The sequence below is a fragment of the Amblyomma mixtum genome, chromosome 8 (genome assembly GCF_055824585.1).
Source record: "Amblyomma mixtum isolate Tamu chromosome 8, ASM5582458v1, whole genome shotgun sequence".
NCBI lineage: Eukaryota > Metazoa > Arthropoda > Arachnida > Ixodida > Ixodidae > Amblyomma > Amblyomma mixtum.
In genome coordinates, this window is record NC_143019.1 from 137,807,611 (window position 1) to 137,823,030 (window position 15,420).

Here is a 15,420-nt window from a genome sequence, read left to right on the forward strand (position 1 = left end):
CATGCCCATACGGACGTGGAACAACCGCTGCCAGATTAGGCTTTGATCGCAGAGTGCAAGCCGTTGCCTACAGCCCCGGGTACTTTGCGTCCACCCCAGTATCTTCATAGCTCCCGGCCACCATCATCGCTATCTGCTACAACCGCCGCAAACTACATAAACTATAACTACATAAAGCCCGACCAAACCATCGCAGCGTTTAGTGGGCTTCTTGGCACTACAAAAATAGACCACCTTAACTGCCTTCGCTTCTTCGTTAAGCAGATAATTAACTATAGCAGCTTTTACGCCAAGCCCTCCAGTAACCGCTGGCTGTGATGCCGGGCTTACGGCGTTCCGTAGCTATATTTTACGGGTGTTCGCACATGCTGCTGAAACTAATACTGGTGGTCAGGAATGTGGAAACAAATCCCGGACCTCACCCTCCCTCTGCTGCTGACAACTCGAGGACACGGGGCTGTCCAGCTCTTGCCATGGTGATCAGGTCGTGTTCGACTCGTGCTAGGTCAGGTATATCTTTCCGCTTCATCTAATCAGTTGTTGCGGAACATGCGCGTTTGGTTCCTCGAGCTGGGGAATTCGCTTCATATGTTTCAGTTGTAAGTTAGCGCTGGTCCTGTGTCTCGTGTCTCTCTCGTACCTGTCTTTCTTCGCGCTACGCCTCCCTTAAAGAGATCATATTAGCATGAATCGGGATCTTCCTACATTCTATAACGATTAAGCCTCTACCTATGTTCCACGTTACGTTCTGAATTACTGCGCTTGATACCCATCCTCAGTTTGCTACCGGCCCCTTTCACTAACTAGTCTATAGTCTAAGATCATGGAACACGTCATTTACCACAACGTTGCTATATTTCTAGCATCGGTCAACTGCTTTCATCCAAAACATCAAGGATTTCCGAAAGGCCACTAATGTGAAACCCCCTTCGCTTTGTTCCTGCATGACATTCATTCGAAACTGTACCGCAATATCCCAACTTACGCCCTATTTCCAAATTTCCAGAAATTCTTCGACAAAATATAACATTCCCACCTTTTGCTTAAAATGTCAATGTTAAACCTTCGTCCGCACGTGTTGAACTTGATTTGATCCTTTTTAACCGGCCGCATACAATTTCTTTCGGTCAATGGCTTCGCATTGTCTTACTCGCATGTTCTTTCAGCAGTATCCCAAGGCACAGTTCATGACCCCTTGCTCTTTCTAATATACATTAACGACCAGCTCGAACCAATTTTTCCATACCTTGAGCTTGTCGCATGATAGCCTTAGTCGCCTATGCGCCATTAATCCTAACACAACACAACACATTAACGACCTGCCTCCCACAGTAACAACTAACATCTCCCTTTTCGCGAATGACTGCACATTGTACCCCCTTGTAACTAACGTCAACGACGCTTCTGTCCCCTAAATGACCTGGATAGTATACAGCAATGGTGCACTACGTGGCTAATGTCCCTGAATACTACAAAGACTGTACAAATTGATTTTCATTGCAGCCGATATCATACCCCGCCTACTTATAAATAACAGCAGTGCCATCATTTTCACTAACTTTTAACAACCTCACTAGTGATTTATCAAGATCTTACCGCGTTTAGCCACGTAATAAATTCATCTAATCAAACAGTTGGGTACCTCCATCGTAACCTGCACATGTTGCTTTCTTCCTTAAAATTATATACACATACAACACTTGTGCGACCTAAACTTGAATGCGATAGCACCATCTTTGACCCGCATCAGTTTAACCTTATTTAAATTCTTGCACAGGTTCAGATAAGTGTTTCTCGCTTCAGTCTGTCAAACTACTCACGATACTCTAGCATATTCGCCTTCAAGTTTCAATTACAACTTCCTTTCCTTGCTTCCCGTCGTCGAACTTTACGTCTTTGCTTTCACAGAGCTTGTTTTTATTCATCCCCTCATGGCAGTCAGGTCACTCAACCGGTACGTCGAACGGCTCGCACAGGACATCCTATCTGCATCATCCTGCGTCGTACCGGCACTACTACAGTTCAGAAGTCATTTCTTCTTCTCATAGCACCCTACTGCAATGAACTTCCTACCAGCCTAGCGCTGATTCCTGATCCTACTCATTTAAAGACTGCTATCGAGGATTCCGTGTCATCTTCAGAATTACCATGCTGCAGTCTTTTTTAACTGCCGTTCATGCGCTCAACCCTCATGCAGATCCGCCTGGGGACCTTTGAGGTTCAAATAAACACAAATAAATAAATTACTAGCCCCATCAACAGAAAAGCAGGGGGTGCGTGTTAATGTACCCGCGGAGGGTAAATAAAATCCGGCGAGTTCGAGAAAAATACGGTGACGTCATCAAGCGGCAGTAGCACGCACACAGCAAATCAAGCACCGTCTTTTCAGACAATGATGTACATGTCGTTCGTCTATATATATACTCCCGCTGGCCGACCTAAATGTGGCGCCAGTTTTCCCGACTACGTTCGTACCAAAATTGTGACGCAAGCGTTTTTCCTCCACCGTTCAGGGTGTGTCATAGAATTTCGCGTTGAATATACCTTACATGTGCCAGTCAAGTAGGAGGCTGGATTTCTCAAAAGGGGTTCGAACTGACGGCATATGCAACCTTTAAGTGTACCCCTTTCAATACCCTCTACCTCTTATGGCGCTGTTGTGGTGTCCACCGAGATGTGAGACAGTTACTGCACCATTTCCTTTACTCAAAAACAAATTTTCATATCAAAATTGTGAGGCAACTGTTCGTAGTGCTGATTTCTGGTCGTATAATACGCGCGCGCGTATATGTGTGCGTAGGTATTAGCGAAATTCAGAAGTGCAAGATGCCGGGCTTGTTGGTATTGCATAATGAAATAAAACAGCGCAAGGAACGGGACGAAACACGAAGTAGCAAAACACAGACACGGGCGCTGACTACCAACTGAAATTTTATTTCGATGCAGGACACATATATAAGGTACAAAGAGGGGGGTGTGTCCAAGGCGATCCTGCACAATCACCGAATCAGTGTAGTCACGTCCAAGGGTAAACACGATAAAAAAGGTGAAAGGCCGAAGAAAAGACAAAAAGCGATAAAACCACGCTGTAAAAGGCCGGGACGGAAGGTGAAAGCGATGAAAACAGATATACACATAACCAAAAAAGGCAAAAAACAGCGTTAAACTAACGGTGAAAAACGGGACTAAAATCGCGGCGCAATGGTGATTAACAAAAATGGCAGACAGGGGCATTTAAAAAAGGATTAAACATTTACCCTGCCTCCAAGAAAATCAATTCTTTTTGCGACAAGCACGGGGAGGGTGTACTCACACATTGCTCCTTTGCGTTGTGGATTTCGAACGCTTCTGCGATTTCCCTGAATATTCTATCCCATCCTCTAGCAAGAATTGTGCAGCGATTGAAATCTGGGTAACAGGTTTCGTCCGGATCATCATCTTTACGTTTGCACTTCTTGCAGTGCTTGGCAAGGTGCCCAGAAATAGCAATACTGTCTACATTGTTCCTGTGCTCTTGAAGCCTAATGTTTACGTCGTCTTCTCAGCGCCAAACAAGCTTTCCGCCCTATGCTCGAAGGTAAACAAACCTCTGATCGCCCGTGGGTGTGGGCAGACTCATTCGGAACAACTCGTCCCCTGCAAAACCGGCGTCGTCTACTCTCTGCCCGTATCCTGTGGGAAGAGATACATTGGCCAAACAGGCAGGTGCCTCAACATTAGGCTTCAAGAGCACAGGAAGAATGTAGACAGTATTGCTATTTCTGGGCACCTTGTCAAGCACTGCAAAAAGTGCAAACGTAAAGATTCAAAAGAAAACATTCGACAGAAGTCTGTCTGGTTGGGAAATTTAATGTTAGGAGAAGGTAAGTGACGCCAACCAAGTAAAATACAGGAAAAACACGACGTTTCGGGACCGGCTCGGCCCCTTCTTCACGGTGTGACTACGGGCGAGCGCAGCTTGGCTTTTTAAGCCCCTGTGTGGAGGACCTGCGGGTCAATGGCCGCAGCCCATGGACGTAGGATGAGGGGAGAGTCCCCAGGGAACGATTAACATTCTCTCGTGTTTGCTGTATGTGCCACGACTCGAGTAGAAGCCTCCTGCGTGGGTTAGCTTCCGTTTCCAATACAATGGTGCTGTCGAAGTCAATTGGGTGGTCACACCCTTCACAGTGTTCGGCCACGGCGCTGCGTTGACGATTCATGTGACGGACGTCCGCTTTGTGTTGGTTCATCCTTTCCGCGAAGTTCTTCGTTTCCCCTATGTACGACGCCGGGCAGACGGAACACGGAATTTTGTACACGACGCCCTGGGCCTTTTCTCTGGGCTGCCGGTTTTTTGGGCGGGGAAGAAGGCGACCTATAGTGCTGGTCGGTTTGTGCGTTGTCAGCACCCCTTCTTTTCCGAGAATGCGACCGAGCGTCTCGCTCACGCCTCTCACGTAGGGGATGCAAACACGTTTCCGCTTCTGGCATGCGTCTGAGGAAATAATAGACCGGATTTTGTTTTGCCTTTCTTGCTTCCTGATAATGCGCGGATGAATGAGCTTGGGTAGCCGTTCTTTTGGAGGTCAGAAATGACTCGGTTCTTCTCCTTCCTTTTATCTTCACTTGAGGAACATATGGAGTCGGCTCTCTTCAGTAATGACGTCACGACAGATGCTTTGTGCGGGATGGGATGGTTCGAATCGAAATGTAGGTACCGTCCTGTGTGGGTTGGCTTCCTGTGCACCGAGGACTGCAGGCCTTTGTCGTGCCTTGTAAGTAGGACATCCAGAAAAGGCAGGCTGCCCTGCTGTTCATGTTCAACAGTAAATTGTATGGCCGGTTCAACTGAATTTAGATGACTCTGGAGGTTTTCTATCTCTGAGGTTTTCACCACACAAAAGCAGTCGTCTACATAACGGAAGCACTATAGGTCGCCTTCTTCCCCGCCCAAAAAACCGGCAGCCCAGAGAAAAGGCCCAGGGCGTCGTGTACAAAATTCCGTGTTCCGTCTGCCCGGCGTCGTACATAGGGGAAACGAAGAACTTCGCGGAAAGGATGAACCAACACAAAGCGGAAGTCCGTCACATGAATCGTCAACGCAGCGCCGTGGCCGAACACTGTGAAGGGTGTGACCACCCAATTGACTTCGACAGCACCATTGTATTGGAAACGGAAGCTAACCCACGCAGGAGGCTTCTACTCGAGTCGTGGCACATACAGCAAACACGAGAGAATGTTAATCGTTCCCTGGGGACTCTCCCCTCATCCTACGTCCATGGGCTGCGGCCATTGACCCGCAGGTCCTCCACACAGGGGCTTAAAAAGCCAAGCTGCGCTCGCCCGTAGTCACACCGTGAAGAAGGGGCCGAGCCGGTCCCGAAACGTCGTGTTTTTCCTGTATTTTACTTGGTTGGCGTCACTTACCTTCTCCTAACATTAAATTTCCCAACCAGACAGACTTCTGTCGAATGTTTTCTTTTGAGTCTATACGCCAAGACTTCGGCATCGAGACCATGCAGCTAGTGAAGCGATACGTCAACATCACCAAGAGTATTGCTGTCTTCCGGACACATCTAAACTTCAACAAGACCTGCAAGGAAAAGGATGTGATACCCGTGAGCCTTCGCCTAAAGCGCCCTGTAACCACCGCAGAAGGCCTACGGCTGGTGTCCAAAACGGAGCAACAGTTATTAAGTGCGCGGATACACGAGTGCCATTCCGTTCTCCGCAAAAAGGAGCTGGACCGGTTCTTCGCGCGCCGCCAACTAGAACACAGGATGCCTGAGCTCTTCCCGCGGGTGGACGCCTTTGCCATGGAAGCGGCCTCCACTGCAGCCAACAAACATCGTGAGTGTCAAAACAAGAAGTTGTTTGCCCTACAGCAGCGGCAGAAGAAACAGCCTGACCCCCATAACTCTGGCTTTGTAAAGAACCTCTCCTCCCGTCGCTTAACACCGCCCGAATCCTCTGTTCTCGCAAAAGGACATGGATTCAACATATCATCTGGTCCCGCCCTCCCAAAACTAGTCGCGGCTGTTGAAGATGCGGTCCAGCACCTGGAGCCGCACGTCAGGGAAGAGGTCCGCCTGAAAGCGATTGGTGTCATCGCCAAGGTACCCCCCAAATTTCCGAGCAATCTGTCTCAACTGGAACGAAAAGCCCTACGCGGTCTCAGGGACGACACCGACATCGTCATACTCCCGGCAGACAAGGGCAACTCTACAGTGGTGATGGACCGACGCGACTACGAGGAGAAGGCGTCAGCCCTTTTGAGCAGTGGGGCGTATGAGAAGGTTCGCAAGGATCCGACTTCAAACACTCAGGCAACACTCAACAAAACCCTGGCAGAGATGTTCAAGCGGCATCCTGATTTCAAATGGCTTTACCTCCGCCTCATCTCCAGAAACGGCTCAGCTCCAGGTTTTTACGGGCTACCTAAAACTCACAAACCTGGCGTCCCCCTTCGGCCAATTGTAGACTTCACCCTGTCTCCTCTGCGACGTCTCTCTGACTACCTGCACAAGGTACTGGCGCCGCTCGCCGGCAGAACACCCACGCATGTACAGAATTCGCGGCATTTCGTCCAACTTGTCTCGAACCTTACCGTGGAGGAAGACGAAAGCCTAGTCTCATTTGACGTGGTGTCGCTATTTACCTGCGTACCGGTTCCCCTTGCTGTGTCCGTCGCTCGCCGCGCACTCGAAAACGACCAAACGCTGCACGAGAGAACTCCACTCAACGTCGATGAGGTATGTCGCCTTCTCGACCTCTGTCTGCGCAGTACCTTTTTCACCTACAACGGAGAATTTTTCAAGCAAACAACCGGAACTGCTATGGGGGCATCAATTTCAGTCACAGTGGCTAACCTAACCATGGAAGACGTCGAAAGCCGGGCCCTCTCCTCCTTTAATCCCAAGCCAAAGTTATTCCTCCGTTATGTAGACGACTGCTTTTGTGTGGTGAAAACCTCAGAGATAGAAAACCTCCAGAGTCATCTAAATTCAGTTGAACCGGCCATACAATTTACTGTTGAACATGAACAGCAGGGCAGCCTGCCTTTTCTGGATGTCCTACTTACAAGGCACGACAAAGGCCTGCAGTCCTCGGTGCACAGGAAGCCAACCCACACAGGACGGTACCTACATTTCGATTCGAACCATCCCATCCCGCACAAAGCATCTGTCGTGACGTCATTACTGAAGAGAGCCGACTCCATATGTTCCTCAAGTGAAGATAAAAGGAAGGAGAAGAACCGAGTCATTTCTGACCTCCAAAAGAACGGCTACCCAAGCTCATTCATCCGCGCATTATCAGGAAGCAAGAAAGGCAAAACAAAATCCGGTCTATTATTTCCTCAGACGCATGCCAGAAGCGGAAACGTGTTTGCATCCCCTACGTGAGAGGCGTGAGCGAGACGCTCGGTCGCATTCTCGGAAAAGAAGGGGTGCTGACAACGCACAAACCGACCAGCACTATAGGTCGCCTTCTTCCCCGCCCAAAAAACCGGCAGCCCAGAGAAAAGGCCCAGGGCGTCGTGTACAAAATTCCGTGTTCCGTCTGCCCGGCGTCGTACATAGGGGAAACGAAGAACTTCGCGGAAAGGATGAACCAACACAAAGCGGACGTCCGTCACATGAATCGTCAACGCAGCGCCGTGGCCGAACACTGTGAAGGGTGTGACCACCCAATTGACTTCGACAGCACCATTGTATTGGAAACGGAAGCTAACCCACGCAGGAGGCTTCTACTCGAGTCGTGGCACATACAGCAAACACGAGAGAATGTTAATCGTTCCCTGGGGACTCTCCCCTCATCCTACGTCCATGGGCTGCGGCCATTGACCCGCAGGTCCTCCACACAGGGGCTTAAAAAGCCAAGCTGCGCTCGCCCGTAGTCACACCGTGAAGAAGGGGCCGAGCCGGTCCCGAAACGTCGTGTTTTTCCTGTATTTTACTTGGTTGGCGTCACTTACCTTCTCCTAACAAACGTAAAGATGATGATCCGGACGAAACCTGTTACCCAGATTTCAACCGCTGCACAATTCTTACTAGAGGATGGGATAGGATATCCAGGGAAATCGCAGAAGCGTTCGAAATCCACAACGCAAAGGAACAATGTGTGAATACACCCTCCCTGTGCTTGTCGCAAAAAGAATTGGATTTTCTTAGAGGCAGGGTAAATACTTGCTTGAAGGAATTGGTGAGCGCTAAAAAACCACAGAAAAAGGATGAACACACAGGACGAAGCGCCTGTTCGTCCTTTTTCCGTGGTTTTTTAGCGCTCACCAATTTCTTCAAGTATGTATTTTCAACTAGCCCCAGTAGTAGCTCTTTTGGCAGGGTAAATGTTTAATTTTTTTCTTAAATGCCCCTCTCTGTCATTTTTGTCAATCACCATTGCGCTGCGATTTTAGTTCCGTTTTTCACCGTTAGTTTAACGCTGTTTTTTGCCTTTTTTGGTTATGTGTATATCTGTTTTCATCACTTTCACCTTCCGTCCCGGCCTTTTACACTGTGGTTTTATCGCTTTTTGTCTTTTCTTCGGCCTTTCACCTTTTTTATCGTGTTTACTCTTGGACGTGACTACACTGATTCGGTGATTGTGCAGGATCGCCTTGGACACACCCCCCTCTTTGTACCATATATACGTGTCCTGCATCAAAATAAAATTTCAGTTGTTAGTCAGCGCCCGTGTCTGTGTTTTGCTCCTTCGTGTTTCGTCCCGTTCCTTGCGCTGTTTTATTTCATTATTAGTGAAAGCAGTCACAGTAAAGCTTTCGCAATCCCACACGTAAGCAGTCGTCTCGCTGTCGAATTGTTTTATCTCTTGTTTAGATGTTTTAAAAATGGTACAGCCTCGATCGATTAAATTTGCTGGGGCACGCATGAAAAGCACTCGTTCTCGCCTTAGATGCTATTCTCGGGAATAACCTGCATTTGTAGCGCTGGGCAATATATGGCGCGATAGATGCCTGTGACTGGTGGGCTGTATGTGGTTTAACGCCCTAAAGCTGCTCGGGCTTTGAGGGACGCTGTAGTTGAGGGCTACGGTTAATTTTGCCCACCTGGCGTTCTTTAAAGTGCTCTGACATTGTTCATTATGAGGGTCTCTAGCATTTCGCGTCCTAATAAATGCAACCACCACCGACCGCCGAAGAAATGCGACCGAAAAAACACGAGCACCATAGCCACTGAGCCACCGCTGCGGCGGACAATCTTGCGTTAAGTTTGTTAGGAGTACGGCTACGATAGTAACCTCAGTCGATTAACACCGCTGGGCCACGCATTAAAATCGCGCGTTTTCCTCCTAGATGCTACGGTCGGTAATATAATGCTGCTTTAGCACTGCGGTACATATGATGTAATGGAAAATATGACTGAAGTTTTCATAATACAACATTTTGGGCGAGTTGGTTACCTACATTCATTATTACAGCGCAAAGACGGCACAGAACAAGAAGGGGACACAGCAGCGCTGTTGTGTCCCCTTCTTGTTCTGTGCCGTCTTTGCGCTGTAATAATGAATGAAGTTTTCAATATTCCGCAAAAAAAAAAAACTGGATTGGTTTAAACGGAAGCTGGCTTTGCGTAAATAACAGCAGACTTTCTGAAATTTAAACAACGTTTCCTCATTTTCTTCCTCACTAGTGCATTAAAACCATCACCGGCTTTTGACAATGGATCTGTGTCGCTGCGAAGTAAAGCTTCCAAGCTAAATGCGGAGGGTCACCGGTGCTATGCAGTTCCCCGGCAAAGAAACTTCGGCAGAAACATTACACGCGCTGCTGATGCACATAAGCCACGCTGTTCCTTCAATAAATGTTGAGTTGTTAGTACCACCCTCTGTTGTCGCGTGTCTCTGTCCCATCTCTTTTTGCAGTTTTTTTTTAAATATCTCACCAACTGTCTTGCAAGTATGCCCTCCTAAGTTACAAAAATAGCAAGGGGGTCTTTGTGATCTGGTTAAATAGTATTCTGAACACCCCCTGCTGAGAAACCTTACCGTTCCTTAGTATAAGCTGTCCTGCTAATACACATTTTTATTTCTTAAATTATGGGCAAGTAAATTGTCACGCAACGCGTTTCACGGTAGTATAGATATCTGCACGGAACAATTGACAACATTTAGTGGGCGTCTGCAGTAAGTAGGGAGACTTCGAATTACAAAAGCGCTCACATGATATCAAGCAAGCAGTATCAGCAAGTGAGGACTTGAATACGTCCATGCTCTTAAGCCACAAGTGTAAAGCTTAGCGCATTTCAAATTTAGGCTATTTTCTGCAAGCTTATTGTTCACAGAGTAACTCTGCCGACAGGGTCTGCAATGTCAGTTTTTTTCAACGTGCCTATTAATGGCCGGTAATGCATAATTTCTTTATGTCATTAATATCTTTGTCAATTTAGAAAGCACTTGCATCAAAACTCGATGAGCCTTACCTGGCTCCTTCAGAGATGACCACGTCCATCGTCGTGGCTGAAATGCATCGGCAGGAAACGCTGCTGATTAATGTGGCAACGGAAATGTTAGATATTTTCAAGCAGTCTGATTGCATTCTTCACTGGCCAAGGCGGTTAACCAGTCAACCTTGAACAATGTATGTACATTAAATAAGGCCACTCTTTAAGGGCATGAACTTACACTGTCTTCTGTAAAAGCGGCTGGCAGAGGCTTTATAACCGCTTTATTCCATATGTGGCGCGTTGGAGGACGCAATATTCATTTTTTGAAGACCAGAGAGCGTGAACATGGCGTTTCATTGCAATTATATAACAGTTTAGCAAATATAGTGAATATACAGCAATGAGCAAAAAGGTACGGCATTCCTATTTTTCGCATTCACCTTTTTTACCGCTCAAAAATTTTGCGCACCACATTGGTGGGGCGACAATGTCAGACATTCTACCCTATATAAACCGCTTTATATCAGAGAGAGACAGAGAGCTCTTTAATGAAAAACAGGGATTTTAGCAGGCGTGTGCATTCGCTGACATGCTACTCTGCGTAGAGGAGGGGGAATAAAGATGGAAGAAGGGTGGTAGAAAAGAGTGTAGTCATTGAAGAGGATTGCAACACAAAGGTCACCGCATGATGACATGGATGCGTGCAGTCCGTCTCCCGAGTACCACTCACAGTTGTCTGTATATTAGGTCCGTTAGGCTGATACAGATGGCAGCGACGTGCAACGTTATTCTTATTTGCCTATTTATACACCATTAGTGTTTTAGAGAAACTCTAAATTGCCGAACACTTCATCACCCTGCTTGACTTCGGTCTCATCCAACCAATGTTTATTATCATATTAAGGGGACAATTTGTTTCCACAGCAAATTTATTGAATTCCTGTTTTCTGCACTGCGTAAAGGAATCTGCTATTATGATTTTTTTAATTACAAAATGAGGCAACATTCTGAAGAATGTCTTCTCGCAATAACTTAGTGCGTCCGTACATTACACGGAAACTTTTCTGGCAGTCACCGCTTGACTCCGCCGAAGCATGGAGTCCAGGGAGCTGTCCGTGACTGTCTCGTCCATTTTTGTCACTTTTGCAGCAACTTCTCGATTTTCTTCTTCGTGCTGCTGGTTTTTTGCTCCCTCGAACGATGCGTGATGCTTATCCAAATATACTTCATTTTAAATTATTTCAGTAGGCTGGTTTAGCTCCTGCATATGTTCACCGCCCCTTCATGATTAAATTTTTAACAAGTGCAGAAAAGAACTTAGTATTGTAATTTTGATGAAACACATATTTAAATCTCATATATTTATTTTATTCGAGATGTTTGTCATTAGGCATAATGAGAAAGGGAGAGAAAGTTAAATCCCATATAACTGCATCCGCATGGAGACATAACCTTTTCAACAATGTCCTGGTCGACCTTTTCACTAATAATACCTTGAATTTAGTCAAGGAACCAAACTCCAAGAGCGGGACTCAGCCCCTTGCCATTACGTTCCCGCCCCTGTGGTGCAACGTGGGAAGTTGATGACGAGATTTATATCAATTGCATTTTGGGTGACGTAAACAATGAATCCCATCATTTCCGCACGCAAGAGCTTTGATTCGCCTAATTAAATAGCTATTTCATTTGTGACCTAGCCGTGCTTGGTGTCCTTTTACCTAAATCATCCTGCAAAACCCAATTATTTTCACAGAATTGAGGGATTCGAGCTGGACATCTGTCGCTTAGTCCAGCAGAGCGCACATGACGTCTGAAACTTCATGAAGTTAGTATAGATCCTGATAACAGTGACAAATATTCAGAAATGTCAATAACAGTCAGCCTAGAGTTTCCTATGCTTACGAGATCAATGTCTTTCTCGACAACACGGTTGATCGTCCAGATGTGCCTCCTCTTAACCTATATGTATTCAAAAGTTGTGGAGACATGCACTACGCTGCTCTGAAATTCAGTGAAAGCTGATGGTATTTCATCTCATTGTTGTGACCACGGATAATCCTAATTTGCCCAGTCTTAATGATTTTATGTTAACCTCCTATTCCGCCCACTGGTAATAAACCCATGCAGTGATACGTGTAACAGCAGAATATCTTCAGAAAATTACAAATTATTCAAAAATTATAGTAGGCTGAAAACTGACACAAAGGTAGCCTCCATGAAAGGACGAAAATGAAAAACGAACTGATTGCTAACAGTTGCGCCCCCAACAGCACCTGACCAAAGAAGATGCCATTATTGCGTCATAATATATTCGGAAATAGCAAATAGGTGTTTGATATGTCTGTTGTGAATTTATAGAAAAAAATGGAAAGTGTATCTTGTTGTAGACTACTGTCTTCAATTATTAGCGGCACATAAGCAGTAAACGTAGCAAGTGCCCCTAATACTACATAATATCTGCTTTCCAACTAAGACCATTGCCTGCAGGTTTGGCATACAGTTCATACTTTAATAACTCCACTACTCTTACCGACATCTACTACACTCTTTATATATATCTACTCTACCACTCCTAAATGCTTGCGCTGTTTGAAGGAGAACAAACTGAGGGTAATTTAAGAATGCAGTGCCACAATTTCTTTATAGCCTATGCTAAGTAGATGATGGGAGCCAGTTACTTTCCAGTAAAATAGTGAGTAATAGCAGATACCAGAGTTTGTAAGTAAATCAACGAATTTCTTTGATAAAATCAGAGATGAGAAAGCACGTAGTTTAGCTTACATTTTTCGGTGAAAAAAGTTAGAAGCTTTTCTGCTTCTTGAGACGAAACTGTGCCCTCCAGATCGCTTTCCTTCACCTTCGACATCTCATCTTCGGAGCGCACGCCAAGCTCATCTAATTTCTTCATGAGCACGTGCAGGCGGTAGCTCGACGCATAAGGAAGGGCTCTTCTCAAGGCTGCGGCTAGCTCGTCATTCCGCTTCGCCTCAAGCAAATCAGCGCTTCCGGCCTCTTGGATATGTGACATATCTGGAAAAATGAAAATTGGGGTAAATCTCGAGAATGAAACACAATCTGCATTAAAACTGTACGACTTGTATAATACGGTGTCCACCGATTGCCTGAGATGGTCTACATTCATTATGTTGCATGCTCCAAAATTTCTTGTAGCTGGTACTCGTCGGCACCAGTGTTGCGACTGCGACTGGCGTCTTTTTACGCGCAAAAAATATCACCGCTCGATACTGTGATCTTTCATGTCGTGAAGCATGTTCTTTTTGGGCCTCTAAATATGCATAAGTCTTAGGGAAGCTAATTTACTGTCTTTTAATTCAGAAAAAGTTGCATATTATGCTGCATGTAAAACTGAATGCTCAGATGCGTGAAGCAGCACCACCATAAGAAGCCAGGTATCACTTCCCCAATATCTTCGTTTAGCTAGCCAGACAGTCAAGTTAATGTGCGGGAACAATAGAAACACCTCAGGCGTATTATACAGCCCCCCACCCCTCCACGTCTCAAGCGAGAAGAAGCTTTATCAACGCTGCCAAATAAGTCGTCTTTTTCAACAATATAGAAGACCTATTAAGACTTAACTGTAAATAGCAACCATTTCCATCTGTGGCGTCATGTCTAGCAGTTTGAAATAAATGTTCACAGCACACGAAAGTGTTAATAATACGCAAGCACTTTCATTCCACATAAAGAGCATGGCACAGAACGCAAGGCTGGAAACCAATTCCATGTAAGCAAATTAATCAATGCCATCAAAATGCCACGGAAACGAAGGCGAGCCACTCACTTTCCTCAGAAGTGATGCCGGGCAGGTGCTTTTCTCTTAGTACTAAACCGTCTTTTCGCACAAAATCCAACGCTGCACGCCTTGCTTACGAGCAGGTGTTACGGCGGGAGCAGCTGGGCATCTAGTGGCTACAATTGCCGCGCCTCCAAGGATAATTGCGATCCGTGCTCGACGGCTGGGCCGGTCGCCGATACTGATTGTTTCTTTTATTGGCGGTTGGCGTCGTGACGTCAAGGGATCCCTGCTCTGCGCACTTGCTCTGTAGAGAACCGACCAGGAAGTTACTGTTGCCACCGTGCATGCAAGAGTCCTAGAGTCAACCCAGCGACATCCCTTATCTGCTGGAACGGCCGTTTATCTCTCTAGTTTCGGAGGACTGAAATCAGAGGAGATATGAGCCACAGCACTTCCGCCGCATTGGCTTTCGGGCCACAGAAAACGCAGAGTACCTGATTACACACGTAAGCGGACGCCTTCAGTCTAACGAGTAGTTAATATATTAGCTCACTCGTGCATTCCTCTGAAGTGCCACAAACCGCAGTGCATAAGAACGATCAACTCCGACATTTCTTAGAGGTGCCTACGCCTTAAAGCCTTACTCTTTCCTAGCAACTGCATCTACCTGAAATTCTCCTGGAAGACACCAGTGCGGATGGCGGTGTAGGTGTTGGTGGCAATAGTAGTAGCACCAGTAAAAGGAGCAGTGTTCGTTTACTGGTATTAGTAGTAGTGGCAGTGGCAGTAGTATTAGCAATAGCAGCAGCGGTAGTAGTAGTAGTAGTTTCATTTCATTTATTTTTCCCTTAAAGGCCCGAGGGCATTACATAAGGGGGGAGCAAACTCAAGATTTGTACCAACATGACAAGAACACTACAAAGAAAGAGAAAAAAAAATAACAGTGAAAAGGAATAGAAATGTACAGCAGGTAAGGGGCGTCGAAAAGGTTATACAATATGTAACAAGTAAAAAAAAATTAACACATGAGTAAACAAAGGCTAAGGAATGAAAAAAAGCAAGGACACTTGTCTGTATTAAGCACAACATATAACTGAAAAGATTGCTCTCACGAAAAATGGTCCTTTAGCATTTCACGGAATGATTTGCGATTAGTGCATGATACAATGGTGTTTGGCAGGCCATTCCATAGAGCTATTGCGTGCGGGAAAAAAGAAGAACTGAGTGCTAACGTGCGACAGTTGATGCGAGCGATGCTATGATTATGGTTCAAGCGGC

General features: G+C 46.1%; 1 protein-coding gene across 2 annotated transcripts in view; it reads right to left on the reverse strand.

Moving 5' to 3' along the window:
- LOC149334595 (uncharacterized) overlaps positions 1-14,506 on the reverse strand; it is a 52,552-nt gene extending 38,046 nt beyond the window's left edge. The window contains exons 1-3 of one of the 2 annotated variants that reach the window (XM_089555240.1): positions 14,188-14,506; positions 13,167-13,415; positions 10,422-10,458 (exon numbers count right to left, since the gene is read on the reverse strand). In XM_089555240.1, coding sequence (XP_089411366.1) covers positions 10,422-10,458; positions 13,167-13,413 — 284 coding nt within the window. In that variant the 5' untranslated portion in view covers positions 13,414-13,415; positions 14,188-14,506. The remainder of the gene's footprint in view (positions 1-10,421; positions 10,459-13,166; positions 13,416-14,187) is intronic. The other variant, XM_089555239.1, reaches the window with a different exon arrangement.
- Positions 14,507-15,420: the final 914 nt, after the last annotated feature.